Here is a 20849-nt window from a genome sequence, read left to right as displayed (position 1 = left end):
TGCAACATATTTATACTATCATCAACTAATTTGTACTCGAAAGAGATTAATTAATAGTAACCATCGGCTATTCTAATCCAATAAACTTAAAAACATAGCTCAAGGTAGTCCAATAGACTTAACTTTTAAGATCAAGGTTAGTCGAAATCCAATCTAATAAACCAAATGCACATATTATGTACAAACATATGGAGAAACAAAGAAAGCTCAATTCAAGTTTAATCAAATCCAATTAGATACAAACTTCACATGAAGTCAATTTCAAGCCTAATACATATATCCTTCAACCAAGTTAATATGTTCCAAAAAAAAAAAAAAAACCATTCCTAGTCGATAGACAAACCTAATCAAAGAAACCGTAATCGAATCCACAATCTTCATTTAAGACAAGAAGTTGTAAAGATAAAACAAAATGAAATCTATGTGATTTATCTGATATAGATTCACTAGCATAGAGAAAATTATTAATCCATGAGGATCATAAATGAAAATTATTATGATGTATCCACTCAACTAAATAGACAAATATTTAGTTTGATTCCACATAAATAAATAGATACATGATTCCAATACTTGTTGTTAGAAAAGGATCTAATATATAATTATACTTTGATGATAGATTCAAAATGGGCACATCAAAAAAATAATTCCCATGTGTTAGAAATGTGGTGGTGTCAATTAGGTTTGTTAGTGGGACTGATCTCTCTCGGTAGGCAGAGCATTATTGTTCTTTCTCTCATCTCACATCAACTTCCCACCAGTTGTATGATGGTGGAAACATGACACTGTTGGATTCCATGTTGATGGAACGTTTGAAGAGCACTCGCAATCACACATCTTGATTACACTCGAGAAATGGAGAAGAAACATGAAGTACTTATCAAGAACGTGGTGGGAAATAATATGAATACTTTAGGTGATGAATGTTACTGCTGATTACGCCATCAATCCAATGAAACAGTGTTGTGCTTATTGTCTCTTGGGAAGGGCACGAATCTCAAACATTGCAGCAACAGAAGAACTCATTGCTGTGTCCATACTTTTTGCTTCAGTTTTAATACTCCGATTAATTAATTTTATATCAAAAAAAGTGAATAACATTAAGATTAATTTATAAAAAAATAATAAATATATTATTATTAATTTTATTTTAACCATTCTAATAAGTGTCACATTAGTGACACTTTGACACTTGTTGTTGTGTGAGGAGAAGAAATTATAAGATTTATACAGGATAAGAAATCTATTAGTAGATCTTGGTCGATAGGATCTTTTAGGTAAATTTGAGATCTTAAATATGTTATCATATTATTTAAAAAAAATAACATTCTTATAAAATATTTAAGAACAAACTTTTCTAACTAAAAAGTTCATATAAATATAAAAGTTTCGATGAGAGACATCAAATTGATTCAATTATCAGACAATTATACTCCGAATATCAAATAAGTAATCCTTTATGATACATGAGACTCCCAAGTATCATACTAAAGGAGTATTTATCTTTTCAGAGATTTGATTATTGTATTTTATTGTAGCCTCAAAACATAATAATTAAAATCTTTATCGTGGTATCAAAACATGCTACAAATTTAAATTTCAATTATCTTCTACTATTTGAAAAGATGAAGAATATTATAATACGTGATACCAAAGTTGGGTTTGGCGATGGAATCGGGAGTAACATTATGTCCTAAGAAATAGACATTGACATGTTTGCATGGGTTTAGGACAGAAAATGACTTTGCAAGATTAACATCACTAGTAAATTGATTAGGTATAGATTTAGAAAATCGATGACACCTACTCAACCTAACTGATGATCAAATCAAATGTATCATCGATGGAATCATGACATCGCACGCACGCCTTGAACTCGAGATAAACACATATCTTCCTCGAATGGTTGCATGAATCGAAGCACACGGGGAAGAGATTGGATTGATAGCAAACGTTTAACACGATCATTGGAAAGACATGCCAAACTTTGACTGACATATATATAAGTTTAGTAAAAGCATCTCGACCCGAGAAGAAAACAACCCAACGAGAACATGACTCGATACAACGCATTCAAACTTTTGAGATTTTGTGGTGTTGGGCTAACGAAGACGACATGATGATGCATTCATTGAGTTCAGCTTGAGACCATTAGGGGAGTTGGGTGTCAATACATGCTTTGGAAGTGCACAGTTCAATCGATGGCATGCTGTCTCTTCTCAATCAACATCGAGCTTTTGTTCATCTTAGGATGCACACATGACGCAAACAAAGGTTAACGATGATGGTGGGGCTCTCCATATAAATGGAATTATTATTTAGATTTGGGTAAGCTGAATTATATATAGAGCTAAGACGGCATAGATCGATTGATCCTTTTGGGATTCGATGGATGACATGAATGACCACCATTTGATTCTAAAAGAACGAGAGGATATATCAGTTTTGTAAGGGTCAAAATGAATTATTCTTATCCACCAAACAAATTATTCTTCATGGAATCAAGTACAACACCACAAGCCAAGGTAGGATGGATCCCTTTCGAGCACCCATTGTTTTCTTTTCGAGCCAAATTAGCTATTTGTCTCCTATTTAGAACAAACATGTGGAGGACTTTTGTGTTGTAGGAAAAATTCAGAACAATTTGAGAATCTAATTATTGATTGTAACATTATATATATATATATATATATATATATATATATATATATATATATATATATATATATATATATATATATATATATATATATATATATATATATATATATATATATATATATATATATATATATATATATGTTTTGACTTCCTGATTCCTTAATGAACTAAATTGGACTTAATATGTAATATTTGGATTAACCGTTCATCGTAAAATTCAAACATGGAGGCTTTATTTGTCTATTTGTCTCCTATTTAGAACAAACATGTGGACTTTTGTGTTGTAGGAAAAATATAGAACATTATAGCATCTTTTTCCCATTTGATGTGCATGTTAGACTAATTTAAAAATATTTTTTTACGACTAAGTTTTGAAAAACCATAAATCATGATTAAAATAGTTGAAAATTTTGAATTCCATGATATTTAATATGGCGAAAACGCGTTTGAGTTTGAGTTTGAGTTTGAGCCTATGGGGAACAAAATTTGTTTAAAATTGACCTCATGGGGATAAGACTTTGATTAAAACAAAATAATAGAGACAGATAAAATATAAATTCAGAAAAGAAAAACTAGTACAAGACTTGTGTGATTTGATGATCTTTATCTATTAGAAGTATGAAATAAATATTTTGGGTATTTCCTTAAAGGTACCATTTTTTTTTGCTTTTTTTTTCCAAATAATGTTCTTAATTAAAATATCCAAAAGAGCATCGAAGATTTTTAATCAATTTTTTTTGTCCGATTTTATTTTATCAATTTTCAACTATTATAGTGTTTTTATTGTCTCATTTACAGTATTTTTTAAAATTTTATAATGTTTTATTGATATACTTAAAATATTATAAATATTATTAAAAATACTATAAATGACATCATTGTGTCGCTTTGGTTTTTATTGCTCATAGACAATTACAATATCATATTTTTAGGCTTCTTGTGTTAATTTAATTGAGGTTAAACGTCTATTTAAATCATTTATAGTGTTTTCTGGTAGACTTTATAGTATTTTTATTGTGATGACTAAAACACTATAATGGACAAAAAAAAAATTTGAGACATAATTTAAGTATTTTTTAAATTGAGGGAACTATTTGAAAAATAAAAAAAATAAGAGGTACCAATGGGGAAATACTGAAAATATAAATATTTTCTAAAAAATCATCCAAATAAATAACTCAAAGAATTAAGTGCAAGTCATAGGATAGCTTTCAACTTTATTTTGGGAATATGAATGCCCCTTACAAATATATGTGGTCAACAACAAAATGAGAAAGGGTGAAAAAGATATTCCACAAATGTGACATTTGTAGAATAATTGATCCACCTTTTTTTTTTTTTCCTTGATGGATAGAGATTGCGGTGAAAGGCCTCTTAAAGGAGGGAATGCGGCGGGCAAGCGAGCATTGTCACCAAATAATTTAATATAAATTTCAAATTTATCTAGGGGAGAATTAAAAAAATTAAAAAATTTCACAAAAAACTCTTTTTCACAAATAAATGATGATTTTATTCTCTTGTCACCTCCACTAGTGGTCGATTAGTTGGCCGTGTCTTCCTATCTACCTCCCCTGCTTATCGACTTTACGATTGTCATAGATTGTAGGCGAGGAAGATGAAGTCGTTCCTTGCATGTCCTCGTCATCGCCCCCAAGCCTCCATCACTATCGAGGTTTTTTTAAAAAAAATATTTATCCTTTACCTGGGAAAAATTATATTATTAAAAAAAAACTATATATCAACATTGAGAAGTGTTGATACATAGTTTTTTTTTTGTTTTTGTCTTACGCTACACTTTTGACTTTATGTTGTGTGAACTGAGAAGTGTCTTTCAGAAGCTCTGTTAGACTTGTCCATATGACATTTAAATCTCATGTGAAAAATAGATATATTTTAACACGTTTAAATCTTATTAGTAATCAAGGATCAAATCTTTTCTATGTAGAAACATGCATGTGATAATTATGAAAGGAAATGTTCTGGTAGCATGCATGCATGCATGCATGTTGAAAGTGAGGGAGGAAGCATCTTGAGGTTATGAGGGAAGACTTCGAAGTCCCTGTTAGTCCCAGGTAGACGACACCATCAATTCAAGCTCACAACCTCTCTCTCCTCCTTTATATCCCCCTTCGATCCATGCTTTCTTTGTCCCTCATCAACACCATATAAGTCTCTCTTGGTCCTCTATATTCCATTCGATTCATGCTCGCTTTCTCCCTCACTAACACCATATAACTCTCTCTCTCTCTCTCTCGCCAAGAGTCATTCATTGATTGAGCAATGGAGTTTGAAGAGAAGAAGGATGAGGAGCTGAACCTGGAGCTGGGGCTGGAGCCGTCGAGTCCGCCGGAGCCGGAGAGGATGTTCAGGTGCACCTACTGCCGGCGAAAGTTCCACAGCTCGCAGGCGTTGGGAGGGCACCAGAACGCCCACAAGCTGGAGCGGAGCATCACGAGGCGGAGATGGGAGCTGGCGGCAGCTGCGGCCGCGGCCGCTCGGCCTGCTCGGTCGACGTCGTCCAGCCACGCAGCGGCGCGAGTTGGCGTGCATGAGGGGAGGGAACAGGGAGCGGCCGACGACAATGGCGGATTGGACGAGAAGGTGCGGCTCGGCGACGAGATCGACTTGTCCTTGAGACTGTGAGGACGCGCCGGTGGCGGTCCTTACGCCTTTTCGAGCTCTTCATGTCCGTATGCTCTTGTGATCTTGTATGAAGCTTGATGATTAATGGTGTGGATCGAGATCCTCTTCGTGTAGATCCGACCCGAGAACGGCGCTTGACACGAGAGACAATATGTCGCGGCTTAGGTCGCGAGGCACGAGAGGAGCACCATCTTGACTCTTGGATCTGCGCCGCGTCCCATTTCCTGCGATGAGTCATGGCTCAAATATGATACAGCCCCTTACAAACTATATCACATTGCTGAACTGCCATTGATGCATGATCCAATGTAGTGTTTAGATAAACATATCAGAATTAATTCACATAAATCCCAATGAATCTCGGCATATAAGATAAGATTTCTTATTTACAACCCAAAACATCATAATCAGAGTTAAGAAAAAAGTCTCTCTCTCTCTACCCCTATATATATATATATACATATATATATATATATACATATATATATATATATACATATATGTATATATGTATATATACATATATAAATATATACATATATATATATATATATATATATATATATATATACATATATATATAACATTGTCATTGTGACTAAGAACTTATAAGGATTATTGTACCATCTGAAATGATACGAAATCAAAAAGTATATACCGGATTGAGCATTGACCGATACATATGATAACCTCATTTCAATGTGAGAACTCTTCTTGCATAAGATGTTGTTTCCATTGCTGTTGCAGCTGCTCCTGTCGCTTTCCTTCTTCTTCTCAAGTATCCTCGGATAGGTAAAACTTACTCGTTAAATCATATATATATATATATATATATATATATGATTTGACAGATGAGTTTTACCAACCGTTTGAGATGCAATATGACATCAGGTTATTCATCCTTCTTTTTTAGATTCCAAATGCACTCCTGTTGTACATGACACTATCAACAGGTTTCTTGCTGATTGTTGGCTGATGGACCATTGAAAGAGCTGTGTGTGATATTCCAAAGGAACTTGAGACTGTGCCATGAAGGAAAGAAAAAGATTAGATACTTGGACCAACCATCACATCATATGATGATGTGAACATAAATAAAGATGAAAGAGGACACAAGCGGCTGACCTTTTTCCCACTTCTAATCACTTAACACCATCACATTCATATTATTAATCCTAAATCATTGATGTTCACTTAACCTCATCATTGATGTTCACAGTCCACATTACATGTTACTCTAGTTTCAGATGAAAAAATGGCCATCACTCTCTCTCTACCTACAGAATTGTTCTACAAAGAAATGTAACCAAGAACCCAAGAAGAACTTCCAAATTTGACTAAGGTTGAAAGTGATTCACTTCTTGTGTTGTGTGTGAAAAATGGAACAAGTAAACTATGTCTATTTCCAATCCGAAGTCAATGTGAAACATGAACAGTAGAATTTGGACTGAAGTAATTTAATGATACTTAGATTAAAAAATTATGCATGACTGAAGAACATTCAGATTCAATTAGCTCTGACCAAGAATTCATTCTAAATGAGTTAATGAAACAAAGTCTGTGTAGCATGCCAACTTTAGAGAAAGTCCTTCATATCTTCATCTAGAGGATATTACCGAGTCTATGATATGTAATTATGGGAAATTCAAGTACATATATTGCAATAGATCTATCCAAGATGAGACCAAAGGAACCTACAGATAGAAAAAACAATATCTCAAGCCTGATGAAGAGGTGTCGCATCTTATCTCATGCGACATCAAGGGCCCCTTGAGAACAACTTTGCTTTACTTCATATAGTGTGAGCAATTTTACCTGAAGCAAGAAGAAGAGTCTTCTTTTGCATAGACCAAAGGGTAAGAAAGGCAAAGATATTAGCATGACCACAGGTTTCCCAACGAGCAAACTGATGTATCTCCTGTTTTTTGCTAATAAACTTTTCTAGAAATATTCATAATAAATTTTAGATATGCAAAGGTAAATTAAAAAAAAAAATCTGCAGCGAATCACTGATTCTCTTTTCATTGCAGCCAAAACACCAGAAGAACAATCATTCATTAGCAGATTCAATGTGTTTTTGGTGGGTTACTTGGCTTGATTGACATATGGATGTTTTTATTGTAGGCATTTCGATTTTTTTGTCTATAAACAAATTTTGAGGGGCCTTATATGGGAATACATTTAATACTTCGAAAAAAATAATCTTTTCTTTCTCCTCACAAAGTGGGCAATGGATTCTTAACTCTAAAAGCCAGATACTATGCTTGTTTAATTAAATGGACATTTTTATGCTTGCAAAAAGTTACCTTTAGGGTAAAAAAATCTGCAACTCTAGTTGATCACTATTTTCTAACTTGAAGTTCTACTTGAAGCAGCCATAAACGTTTATGCCATCTCAGAGATTGAGGATTCTGGTGCAGAAATTGTTAGTCCCAAAGAAAGAACATGAGTACCTACCATGGTGAGATTTGGTCTGATAGAGTTGAAGTTATTATTGTGCCAAAAACCTACTATCCATGCTTGTAAACGAATTGTTGTGTGAAAATGCAGTAGTTTGACGTATTACCTTGTCATGTCAATTGTTTCCACCCTTTGGTTGTTGTATGTTGTTAGCTATCATATAGCTTTGGTCACAAAGGTTTGATAGGATGTGTACCACATTAGAAGTAGCTGTCTCTAGATATCATATGATTACTAAGTTAACAAAGGCTAGCAAGTTAAGTTAATAAAGGTAACCAACCACCGCTCTTATCCCCATGCAAACCCCAAACTCTCCAAACAGCAAGTTGATCGAAAAAACAGAAAACAAAAAACAAAAACTGACCTTGTTGTGCACTAGGATGGAGCAACCCCGTTCGAGATGATGGTACTCCGACCCACACGACGAAGAGATGATGGGGTGGCTCTCGCCGATGAGCTCCTCCAGGCTCCCGACGCTCACGGGCGACCACCGAAGGTCGTCGACCTTGGACTCGTTCTTCTCCTCCTGGGGGTGGAGGAGGCAGTCCTTGATGCACTCTAACTTCAGGAAGCGGAGGCAGCACCTGGAGAGGGGAGTGACGGTAGGGAAGCGTGCAGCGGCCTCGGGGCTCTTCTCCTTCGATGCTCCCGGCCGACTCTGGACGGCAAGGCCGCTGGCTCGAATTTCTTGTCGCCGTCATGCTAGGGTTCCAAAGTGGAGAGATGAAGAAGAAGAAGAAGGAAGGCGATGATGGAAAGTGGGGGAAGCGAGAGAAAGCTTTTTTCTTTCCGTTCATAGGAGAAGCCGACCACAAAAGGAGCCTTTGGGCCAATAAAGCCCGGCCCAATATAATGACAATAAAACCATGTTGGAATCGTTCCATGATATATATATATATATATATACACAGGCATATATGCACAAACACATATACATATATACATATATTACATATATACATACATACACATGTACTAAATGTAAAATAACATTAATGAGGTAACATAAAAAGATCATATATACAAACATGTATGCAGATTCACAAGTAATACGGAGTCAAGGATTATTTCAAACAATCATGTTCTGTTTAAGCTTTGAATGGCTTCACAAGCAAAAATAATCCATTGTTTCTAATAATACTGCAACCAGAATAAATTTTGACTGGATTGTAAGACCAGAGACATCTACTACTAGTGGAACTAATTTCTTGGTTTCTCAATGGCAACAGGGGCATTGACATGAGTTTAAAAAAGGAAGGCATGCAAATGAAAAGAAAGTAAACCAAGTTATGGGTACACAACCAATCAACTTTTGGGGACATAGCTATGAACCTAATACAACATATAGCAATCAAACAAGGTGGAAAAAGTAGACAAGACAAGGTAATGCCTCAAACTATTACATTTTTCACACAACAATTTGTTTACAAGCATGGATAATAATTTTCCTGCACAAAGATAACCTTAAATTTTTTAAGACCTTCCTTTTTCTCAAATCTCTTCATGGTAACAAATTTGTGACAGAATCCTCAGTCTCAGATGGCAGAAACAATGCTGCAAGCTTCTAGACCTGCTTCAATTGGCACTTCAAGTTAGAAAAATAGTTATCAACTGGACTTGCAGGTTTCATTATAATGTGTTACGACAACTTTTTGCATAGATAAGAATGTTCATTTAATTAAACTAGCATAGTATCTGGCATTTAAAGTTATTTATCCTATGGTTACTTCGCGAAGAGGAGGAAAAGATTAATTCTCTCACAGTAACTAAATGTCTGCCCATATTATGCCCTGAAATCTATTTATAAAAAGAAAATTCAAAAACTTAAAAGAAAAGAACATCCATGTGTCAATCAAGCTAAGTACCCCACCAGAAACACATGTAAAACTGGATTTGAAACCACTTTTAAGATCTAAGCAATCCCAAAGAAATAACAGCAAAAGCTAGAGAAGAAATTCAAACAGCATAATCTAGAAAAAACTAAACATATCAGACCTGCAAATATGATTCTATCATCAAATGTTCAGATGTTAGGCTGAAAAACAGGAACTAACAGACCTTAACAAGTACATATGGCATATGAATGCATGTTGACTTTCTTTCCACAGGCCAATGCGAACGAAAATATTGGCTGTTAGCTAAATGGATTGCAAGTTTACTGGTGGCTTTAAAAGTTTACCTTATGTGGAGTATTTTTATGATTGGCAGAGGTTGAACTTTGTCAGTGAAGGAGTAACTGACAGTTTTTAACACTAAATACAGATATGAGGGAGGCATCTTGAATTTCATCAACATGGTAGTTTTAATTCACATGCTAAAAATGAAAGGCAACTTAAGTCTTAAAACAAGTCCAAACACCTTGAAACATTTCATCCTTTTGTATGGAGTTAGATAATGATCTGGTATATTAGTCAGCCATAAGAGTTGTGACAAACATCATAAAACAGATATTGCATCTAAGAATTGTCCAAGATGTTTCAAAAAAAAACTTTGGAAAGCTGATCGAATGCTTTATGAAATAACGCAATGCCAAAAAAAATTGTATTTGGTAAACATGTAACTAAAACCAGAAAGCAATGATAACTGTTGTTACCAATATCAATTCTATGTCAAAATTTTGAGTGAGTTTTCAAGCAAAGAGAGTATGACATTGTCTGAGAATGAGCCTAAATCCTGAATCTGTTTAAATAAATACCAACTCCAACAAAGGAGGGTGAAATAATGTAAAATCATCCAGTATGTGAAACAAAGAAAAAAAAGTCAAAGCTTCAGTCATTACAATTCCCACACAGTTTTTTCCTTTTTTTTACACCAGAAACTACTCTGAGTCTTCCTTTAAGAGTATGCAAATCAAAGATGCATTGGAAACCAGATCTTGAGAGAGAGAGAGAGAGAAAGGCTCGGTCAAAAAGCATCACAAAATAAAAACAATCACATCTGTCAATGGGCATATGACTGGAAAAGTACCATGTAGCTGATCCAAAGGGTTGGGAAATACCATCCAACTAGTTGAGAATAAAAGGTGAGTGTTGGTCAAGTCATCATTATGATCTGAGTTCCTCTTTACATACTATTCCCCTACATCACTTCTTGATGGTAAATTTCCCACAAAGTTGACTTGGGAATGAAAAGGGAAGCATGGATCACTATATGGGTGTGAGCACCAGTGATTGCAAAAGGCGCTCGGGCGAGGCGAGGCGAGGCCCGAGCGCCTCGCTAATGTCCCAGGCGGCGCGCTTCAAACAGGCGCCGCCTGGGCGCTCGCCCGAGCCCAAGCGCTGGGCGCTTCGGGCGAGCGTATGGGTAAACCAAGGCGACCGAACCAGAATTTTAGGTCTGGTTCGATTGTTAGTTGGTTCAATCGAACCAACTAAACCGATATAACCCCAACCCTAACCCTAACCCTAACCCAACACTAACCTGCTGCCGCTGCCGCTCTCGATCGCGATCGCGATCTCGTCGCTCGCTACCGCTGCTCCCGCTGCCGCTGTCGCTGCTCGTGCCTCCCGCGAGCCTTCCCGCTGCTCGCGCATCCCGCGAGCCCTCTCGCTGCTCGCGCCTCCCGCGAGCCCTCTCGCTGCTCGCGTCGCCTGCGAGCCCTCCCGCGAGCCTTCCCGTTGCTCGCGCCTCCCTCGAGCCCTCCCGCTGCTCACGCCTCCCGCGAGCCCTCTCGCCTCCTGCGAGCCCTCCCGCGAGCCTTCCCGCTGCTCGCTCCTTCCGCTCCCTTTCCCTTTCCCGCTGTCGTTGCCGCCGCTCGCTGCTGCTGCTCGCTGCCGCCGCTCGCTGCTGCTGTTGTCGCCGTCGCCGCTCGCCGCTGCTGCCGCCGCCGCCGCCGCTTCCTCATTTCTCCATCAGGCTCAGTATACTCTTAATATTAAGTTTATTTGAATTTTGAAATGATTAATTTTCTGTTAATAGATTAATAATATATTATTTTGATTTTAATGTTGTTAATTTTTATTTATTTGAAATTATTGTTATAATTATATTATACATTTTTATAATTTAGATAATTTTAAATAATTATATTATATTTTTTTTATAATTATATTATATTTTTTTATAATTTAGTGCCTCGCTTCGCTCGGGCGAGCGCCTAGCGCCTCGGGCGTTTGTGGACCTTGACGCCTTTTGACGCCTAGCGCTTTTTAAATCACTGGTGAGCACATATTGGCCTTCTTAAACATTAAAAGAGATTAAATATGAACCCATTCACCATGATTCAGCTTTGGACCACTTGGTACAGCGTCTCAACGCATCAATCCAGCAGATTTCAGTACACAAGAGTCTGCAAAAATGTGAAAGTTATATCCAGCTTGATACAGCTATCCCTCAGCTAAAGGTGTCCAATGTGGTCTTGGATAAGGAGGATGGATCTATCCAACTTTTAAAGAGGGTGGAGAACTCAATCCTTATAGGAATGGGAGTAAAAGAAACTCTTTCCCTAGACTCTCATAATCAAAGTCAAGAAATTCGAAAGCCAACCAAGCCTCCTCCCCAGCCACGCCTCTTTCACTATTATATTTTGTAACTAATTTAGCAGATAAAAAAGGATCTGCTTTACATCAAATTGTTAACATAAAGTCACAATCTGGGTATAGTGTAGGTTAGACAAGTTATTCTATAACTAACATTACTATTTTGAGAGTTTTAGATCTCTTCCCTGGTGGTTCATGCTCTAATATACATGAAAGGATCATAAACCTAAAAGCTATTTTCTGAAAGTTCTTTTTATTTTTTGTGCAATGAAGTTTGTTTATTTAGCTGTTTAATTCTCTAGTTGATTATTAGAAATGTCTTCTTTTTTCCTTCGTGAACTTGAGAATCTCTTGTTAGATGCGTCACTTTTAACAATACGGCACAAAAGTGAGACAATCTACCACGACTTCATTTCTCTGATGTTCTTCGTCAACGATTATGAAGAAGAAGACGATGGAGAATATGTGGCACCAACTTCTCCCCTGATTCTGAGTCAGATGGAGACGATTACCACTAAATTTCTTAAGCATTAAACATGATGCAAATCTATCTGCGTATATCAAGATCACGTAGCAACTCTGAGACACTAAATCTTTAAGCTTAAAGCTTCATGAAAGTACAGAAATTAGAATTTTCTTTTCATTTTATGAAATTACAGTCTCAAGGATGTCAACGCAAAATATGAACATCAAGATCCCACCTTTCGAGTGAAAACCCAAAGTCTAAGGTCAATTAACCTCATAAAGTTTGATTCGTAACCATAAGAAGTCAGTGAAAGCACTTAATCTTAGAGACAGCTAAACCCTAGCACACGGAGAAAGCAAATTAAAAAAGCTACTACCTCGGGGTGGAGGCAAGAGGACCCACCTAATGGTGGACCGTATTCGGACGAGACGAGGAGGAGGAGTTGGTGGTGGTGGAGGGGTCTGGTGGCGTAGCGCGCGGCGCGGGGGAGAGTTCGCGGACGAGGGCCGCGAGGGCCTCAGGGTTGACACCGCGGTCGCAGAGCGCGATGAGGAGGGAGAGGGTGTGGCGGTCAAGGCCCGTCTCCAAGATGTTCGACATCTGGAACGCCAGCTCCAGCGTCTCCTTCGCGTTCCTCGCTGCCTCAGCCGCCGATTCCATCGCCACTTCTTCGCCCTACTCCTCGCCCTTCTCCTCGCCCTTACATGTCCCTTCAAAACAATGAAATGTCGAATTTGCCCCTGGAACTTCAAATTTTCATGTATATTCCTTCAAAAAATATTAAATGTTTATATAAATGGTTTTCCTATTTATTTAAAAACGTGAATGATAAAAAACTTGATGAAATAATTAAAAGTGTTTTAAGTATTATTTTTTAGTTTATAATTTAGTAATAATCATCACTAAAAGTAATTAATATGAATTTATTAGATGAATATTAACAACTTACTTTAAATTTTGAAATAAATATATATTCATAAGCTTCGCATATATAGGAATATATAATTTACAGAGACATTTTTTTCAAGTCAACTTTAGCTCACATATGGTTTGACCAGAAATTAACATGAAGAAGGGATCCTTAGGGTCTATAATTGGGTGAATTTCTGAAAAAAAATTATGAATTTGTCCAAAAAAAAAAGCTCTTGTTTTTAGAATTATCTAACAATATGTTTTTCTCTAATACCTTAAAATACCCTTAATTATTATTATTTTAATAGACTCGTCTATTGAGTAAATCGATCTAATTATCATATTTTTATAATTCATTACAATAGTTTTAATAATATTAGAAAAACACTATAAAGTAATACAAAACACCATATTACAGTATATTTATATTGCGCTATAATATTTTCTAATATTGCTGAAAACACTATAATGTAGTGCAAAAATAATATAAATTGAGTATTTTTTATTTATATAAAAATAATATATTATAGTATTTTTTATGTTATCATTTTTTAATATTATTTAAAAAAATACTATAATTAGACTGAGTCATCTTATACTATATCCACAAGAAAAGGGAAGACAAAGAATATTCCAAATTTAAAAATAGGGGGGGTATTTCCATAAAAACAAAAAAAATAAAATTTTCCAAGAATTTACCCTTCATAATTTTATTTTTTATTATCTAAATGTAGCATTTTTATGATATAAAATGTCATTTTTAGATAACACTTTTGTCCTCAAAACCCCCATTGTATTGGTATAAATATGGAGTTGCATTTTAGAAAGTAAGAGTAATAAACTTAGCTAAGTCGTGTAATTACAAATGTTTGCTAGAAACAAATCGGCACTTTCAAATGCACCCGAATAATTTCATCGAGTTAGAACAATCATCCAATAATAGATCCTAAATTAAAAGATGACCAAATCAAATTTCAATAAAAAATATATGAAAAATAATTCTTATTCACTACTTATATCTTGAAAAAATCTAAAAATAATAAAAATTTGATTACGTACGTATCATTTTAGTACGTCTCGATAGATATAATATGTTAAATATATGAAAAACTAATGTCTCAAAAAATACCTTTGTGAGTATATTACCTTTTATTCTTTATATTTCTTTGATTAATATAAAATTATATTTTATTTATTATACATCTGATAAGATTATTTAATCTCATATTAATTGAGGAGTATAAAAATCAATGACTCGTATCTTTGTCAGCTCTCCTATACTCAGATTTTTTTTTTTTAAGTTCACATGCTTCAAAAAAAATAAAAGTATACGTCAAAAACATACAAATCAACACGCGTTTTTTTATTTTATTTTTATTTTATCATTTTCGCAAAAAGACACATGAAAACAACATCTTTATCGGTCTACCTAAGTCTAAGTTGCGATATATCCGGAGGGGCGGCCGCCGCCCGGGCAATGAAAGGGTGCCGGAGGAGCTGCGCCGCCGTGAGTCGACGCTCGGGCTCCTTCTGCAGGCACGAGGCGACGAAGCTACGGAACTCCGGCGAGGCGGTGGACGGCGCCTCGAGTGGCGGAGCGTAGCAGATGGCCACCATGAGGCTCGCCCAGGCCCCCTGGCTCCGCAGCAGCTCCCCGAATGGAAACCGACCCAGGTAGAACTCGAGGACGCTGACGCCGAAGCCCCATATGTCGCCCGCCCGGCCGTCGTAGGCGCCCTCGTTGGGGTCGGTGTTGATCCGCTCGGGGCTCATGTAGGCGATCGTACCTACCGCGGAGTTGCAGGGGTCCATCGTCTGCGCCAGGATCCGGCCGACCCCGAAGTCGGCAATCTTGACCTCCCCGGCGCCGTTAACGAGCAAGTTGGACGGCTTGATGTCGCGGTGCACGATCCGGCGGCCGTGGAGGTCGGCCAGCCCCACCAGGACCTGCCGCGCCACGGCGGCCAGCTGCACCTCGGAGGCGAAACGGCGGCTCTCCAGCGACCCGCCATCCATGTATTCCAGCAGGATCTGGATCTCCCCCCCGCGGTCGTAGAACCCGTGGCACCGCACCACGGAGGGGCTGTCAGCGGCGCGGAGGATCTCGATCTCGCGGCGCATCTGGCGGCGGACGTCGTCGTCGTGGCGACCGTGGATCACCTTCAGCGCGTAGACACGGCCGGTGGGGCGGTGCCGGACCATCCACACCGTGCCGCCGCTGCCACTGCCGACGCGGCGGACGCGCTCGAGGTCGGCGAGCGCGGGGACCAGGTCGGCGCCGGCGGAGTGCGGGGGGAGGGGGAGGGGGACGGCGAAGGAGGCGTCGCGCTGGGGGAGGGGTAGAGATAGGCCCAGTTGGCGGCGGGGGCGATTCTGCGGTGCGGTCTGGCTCGACCGGGACGGTCCGGGTCTCATGGTTCTCGGTCTCGGCTTTTGAGGGAGGAGCTCGCGACTGGGGGCAAATAATATACCCAATGGAATTAGACCGGGGATTTGTTGGGTCTTTCTTGGGAGAGTTCTTGGAAGGAGAGCGTGTGGAGAAATCGCGGCGTGGTGTGTGGTAGCTTCGTATTCGTCGTCGTCTCAAACAGCTCCAACTGGGCGAGAAAGAGATTAGCGAGAGGTGAAGGGAAGTCGGCGAAGTAGAAAACAGAGTGCGGAAACGTGAAGCTTCTCCCTGAGACTTCCACTTCCAAGGTATTAGGTATGGAATCCTATAATACTGTTGTGATAATATCCCTTGATATATATCATTGCCATACATTCACAAGCTTCCTTGCATTCCTTTACGGGGCAGGAGCTTCCCAGGTTGACCTGGTTCAGCTATCTATTGTGTTGACTCTCAAGACCGCATCAAACCATGAGGAAGACCGAGCAGAAGCCCCGCCCCGCCCCGTCAAACATGGCATTTCCCCGGCTTGTCAATCGAGCAAACACAAGTCGGGTCAGCGGACAAACTTAAAGAACAGGTTATCAACTTCCCTCTCTACCTTCATATTGCAATGCAATAATTTGATCTCATGCTTAGTTTTCTCTGGTATATTGCTCGTTTCTGTGCTTATGGGTTTTCATTGTCTGAGTCAGGCAATTTTAGGAGCCATAATTTCATTTTTAATTCGGCTTCCTGTCACGGCCTTAGCTGGTTTTGCCTAAGGCGTGCGGCACCCTCGCGCGTCCGTCCGCAAAGGTCAGTCTCCCCGAAGCCTCCCATTGTCCCTTAGGACCAACAAAAGAGAGAACGGGTTAAAGAGAACGCCTCAATCGGGATCCACAAGCAAACATGTCCGAAAAACACTTTATAGACAATGCAAATTACAAACAGACTTTACAAGCTCTGAATAGTTGCACAACAAAGGGTAAAATGGTCCATTACAGACCGAAAAGCTCTCGCACGTGTCCACATGACACAACCTTTATTTACAAGCCTAAAAAGACCACCAACCCAACTAAAATGGGACTTATAAGCCTTTGGCCGCCCCTCTACCTGCTGTACAAGGCATGAACATGCCAAAAGACAACGGACAGACATAAGCATTACATCCAACATCTTATTTAGAAGTTTGTCCGTTACATTCTCCCCCACTTATCCCTTCGACGTCCTCGTCGAAGCCTTTGTGAACACTGCAACTCTTCGCCTTTGCTGAGTCTTCAATCTTCCGCTCCGGCTGCAATGCGCCTCCTAGCTCCCAGCTGCTCTACGCTGCTGTTTTTGAGTAGTCGACCATTTAATCCGCCATGCTGCTACAACTCACCAATGACTCTGACTCTGTTGGGGGGGGGTTGGCTGAGTTGTGTTGATCCTTGTTGATTCCTGCGGATCCGCCAGATGAAGGAAAAGACCATCCTTACTGCGCCAGTCTCTTAAAAATTCCACATGCTGCTTGAACTGGATGGATGCTTGTTGGAGCTTTAACGAGCATCGTCTCGCAAACTTCTGAAGTTTTGGGTCCTTCCTCCACAAAATCTGCTCATTGACTCTTCTTTCAGTTAGTTGTCACATCCAAGTAGGTTCGCATCACTTCCGCTTTCGATTGGCATTTCGTTGGGAAATGAAGCGGACAATCTACTCTCAGTAGCACTGATCACCGTTGGTGAGGATTTGACAACTATTGTCTTCCATTATCTTCGAAGGGTCTTTGAACTTGTGCAGAGCTCCTCTGCAAGATAGATAAGAGAACTGGGGTACTCGGTTTCGCCCATTCTCTTAAGAGTTGAGAAGGCAAAGGTTATTTTGACTTCGCCCACCTCCTCGAGGTTGTACTTCATGCATCGAGCTGGTTACTAGTCTTCGCCTGCTCTTTGCTCACACTTCTGAAGCACTTGAAGTGTTTGCACTCCTTGCGTTGAGTTAGCTACTGTGATTCACCTTCTCAAAGCCATTGAACTTCTGGAATGCAGGAAGTTTTCACCCCAACTTGGAGTAATTCTCTGATAGATGAGGTCGCCTCTGGGATTGTATCGTCTTCTCCATCAACCCTGCTGCCTACTCCACTGAGTAGCAAAGGTACAGCACCGCGTACTGCCTGCTTCGTTCCTTGGTCGTGCACTCTTGCATGACCCGAAGTCCTTCACTTACGGCTATCTTGATGAGAAACTTGTTGACACCGGTCTTACGAAGTTTCTTGGCCTCTGTCCTTCAGCCTTGTCTCGGTACTTGGAGATTGCCTCTGCATGCTCCACCTCCTCGGCCCCTTTCACGACCAAGCGCTCTCCCTCCGTGAGAGAAAGGGATCAATAACTTGCACGGAAGTCCCGCCTCTGCGGTACCATGGCGCTGCCATGCCCATGGCCCTACTATCCGCCGCCTCGCCTCTGTATCCCTTTTCTTCACAATCAGTAGAGATGTCTCCGTGGCACATCTCTGAGTCCACCTCCATTCTAACTGATGCTTGATTTTTGGGTAGCTAAGTCCCTCTGGACTCATCGTCGCTTCCTCGCCCCTTTTGACCCCCTGCTTCAACACCTCTGTGTTCTCCAAGCAGTCCGTTTGGTCGATGGAAAGACAGACTGCAACTCCCATGCATGGCCTCTGCCATCACGTTGTAGAGTTTGCACCGATTCTGTTCTCCTTAGCTTCCTTGGTAGCAACGTTCGCTTACTCGACCTTGTCCTCTGACTTGTCGGGCTCCCTTAAGCGAATATGAGCTCTGGAGCAGTCCAACTCTCCAGCTGCTTCGATCATACCTCTGCATGATCAAGTCCCTCCCATGGAACTCACTGGTACTTGCATTCGAACTTTTCCCTTGGTGGAACCCAGCCCCCATATGCTGATGACCAAGGTTTTCATCCGATGCAAAATTCGGTGCACGCCCGGAAGACCCGCCTTTGCGGTACCATGGCCTTCACTCCTTGAATCCATAGCCCTTCTTGTCGTCGTGTTGTTCACCAAAGCGGAGCTCCCAGTAGCTCCCGATCATACCTCCATATGATCTCATCCCTCACGGGACGGATTGTGTGTATCGCATTGCCACGAACTGTTCCACCACGATCCGCTGCACCATGTCGCCTCCTGGTGACATCTCCATTGCATTCTGATCCTTGTGGAATAAACTCGAATTGTGAACCCTCCATGTGTGGCCTCTGCCAATACATCGCAGGGTCCCTTCCACCTTCGATTTTGTTTGCTCCTTTGACAATCGACCTTCATCCACCCACTCCTGGGTCACACCTAGATGAAGCACCGCTCTAGGACAGTCCGTCGCCTAGTAGCTCTCAAAGTCCACCGACTTCACTGTAATCTGTGCACCATTGTCTGGATCCTGGGCCTCTGCCCCTACCAGCACAATCTTCGCTACGCACTGCTTCCTTCATAGCAACTCAAATGGCAACACTGTGGCATATTCTTCAAGAGTACCCGCATCTGCGTCCCCTTGCCCTGTGCTAAGGCCCTTCTGAACCCAACTTCACCTCCGCAAATTGAGTCGCCTTAGTTCCTCCATCAAATGCTCCTCCGAGATAAGGTGCATGTGCCCAGAAGCTCCCTTCGTCTTTGGCACCATGCAAGATGAGTCCGCTCCGTCAGAATGAAGGATCCATAGAACAACATGATCCTACCCTTGCCTCTGCAAGAGTTCATGTCTTTGACCTCTGTCTAAGGAAAGCACTGTGCTTCTGCTCCATGTTCCAACTTCTCTGCTGGCTCCCTTCATGCGGCTTGGGTACTTCGCCAAGTTACACCCAAGTTGCTCCGCTCCTCGTTTTTGCATTGAGTCGATGGTGGCCCTCGCGCCCTCCATTCCACGGGTCAGCCCTCCCTTGAGTCCGATCTCCATATCGACTCTAAGTGTGCCTTCATTTAAGTTGCTTCAGGTTGCTCCCCCACTTGATCTCGCAATGCATCCACCAATGCATTCTCTCGAGCGAGATCATGCGACAACTCCTCGCCGCTTGCTCAGTCCATCGAGTTTCGTGAAGTTGTTGTTTGTGAGGTACTCCTCCTCAACATGTGAAGTCCGTCTCACATGATTCTCCCTCTGGAGTGCCGAGACTTATCCCTCCTAGATAACTGTCCCGTTGGAGCAACATCTCTCTTCGTTTCGGAGACCACCATCCCCTTGGACTACTCTGATCTGCTGAACAAGCTGTGCATTGCTCTGCCTCTTGCAAACGCACTTGCTAGATTGCGCCTCCACGTCAATACAGCCACCACCGCACCCCTCAAGGCCTAGCAACATGCAAAACTCGTTGCACACTTCAGCCTCCTCCGGACGTATCCTTCACATGACGAAGAGAAAGTTTCAATGCTCCATGGCGCCGAGTCTCGGTCGCCTTGGGATGGCCACGAACATTCCATCGTCCGCATACAAGCCCATGCATGAGTACCAAATTCTTCGAGTTAGCAATTCCCCTCACCTCTGTGAGCTTTGCATAACTCTTTTGGTCGTTGAACAACTCATTCCACCTTGGATGGTCTCATTCTTGCCAAGCGCCTCGCTTGCCTAGAGCACCATCAAGTATAGTTGTCAACGTTGAGCCGTAGCTCAAACTCAGCCATCCCAACCTTTGTGCGCTCCGCATTCTTCCAAACTTGCCTGTTCTCGTGGTGCCTCTTGCGCGAAGGGTTAGCCATTCCTCAAAATGCCAATGTTAGATGTCCGCTCCTCTGAGCGACTCTTTTCCCTACATCTCCATGCCCGTTTTCCCTCAAACGGTCGCGCGTGTGCTGACTGCCCTCAACGCAGCCCCGCTAGGTCCCCCACATTTGCATGTCAAGTGTTTCTATGAGTGCT

At 40.6% G+C, this 20849-nt stretch overlaps 2 protein-coding genes and 1 long non-coding RNA gene across 5 annotated transcripts; 1 reads left to right on the top strand and 2 right to left on the bottom strand.

The window, feature by feature from the left end:
* Nucleotides 1-4941: 4941 nt before the first annotated feature.
* Nucleotides 4942-5304, top strand: LOC135622061 (zinc finger protein 2-like). Its single transcript, XM_065123697.1, has one exon. It carries the CDS (start codon nucleotides 4942-4944, stop codon nucleotides 5302-5304), a length of 363 nt encoding a protein of 120 aa, XP_064979769.1.
* A 7-nt stretch (nucleotides 5305-5311) lies between these two features.
* Nucleotides 5312-13396, bottom strand: LOC135623513 (uncharacterized). Of its 3 annotated transcripts, none has more exons than XR_010491421.1 (3): nucleotides 13085-13396; nucleotides 8129-9334; nucleotides 5312-5528 (listed from the first exon to the last, which is right to left on the bottom strand). It is a non-coding gene; the product is annotated as an uncharacterized LOC135623513 (long non-coding RNA). The 3 variants fall into 3 exon arrangements; XR_010491420.1 differs by lacking the exon at nucleotides 5312-5528 and adding an exon at nucleotides 5875-6326; XR_010491422.1 differs by lacking the exon at nucleotides 5312-5528 and adding an exon at nucleotides 6342-7119.
* Nucleotides 13397-14962: 1566 nt separating this feature from the next.
* On the bottom strand, nucleotides 14963-16130 carry LOC135623512 (mitogen-activated protein kinase kinase 5-like). The gene has a single exon (XM_065126570.1). It carries the CDS (start codon nucleotides 16033-16035, stop codon nucleotides 15046-15048), a length of 990 nt encoding a protein of 329 aa, XP_064982642.1. The 5' UTR covers nucleotides 16036-16130; the 3' UTR covers nucleotides 14963-15045.
* Between the last annotated feature and the right edge of the window lie 4719 nt (nucleotides 16131-20849).

Source organism: Musa acuminata, chromosome BXJ2-9 (genome assembly GCF_036884655.1).
Source record: "Musa acuminata AAA Group cultivar baxijiao chromosome BXJ2-9, Cavendish_Baxijiao_AAA, whole genome shotgun sequence".
Lineage (NCBI taxonomy): Eukaryota > Viridiplantae > Streptophyta > Magnoliopsida > Zingiberales > Musaceae > Musa > Musa acuminata.
The sequence above is the reverse complement of the archived record's forward strand: the minus strand, read 5'-3'. Positions and strand labels throughout refer to the sequence as shown.

Excerpts from the sequence above, each read along its gene's own strand:
- LOC135622061 (XM_065123697.1), top strand. The coding sequence starts at position 4,942 with ATGGAGTTTGAAGAGAAGAAGGATGAGGAGCTGAACCTGGAGCTGGGG.
- LOC135623512 (XM_065126570.1), bottom strand. The coding sequence starts at position 16,035 with ATGAGACCCGGACCGTCCCGGTCGAGCCAGACCGCACCGCAGAATCGC.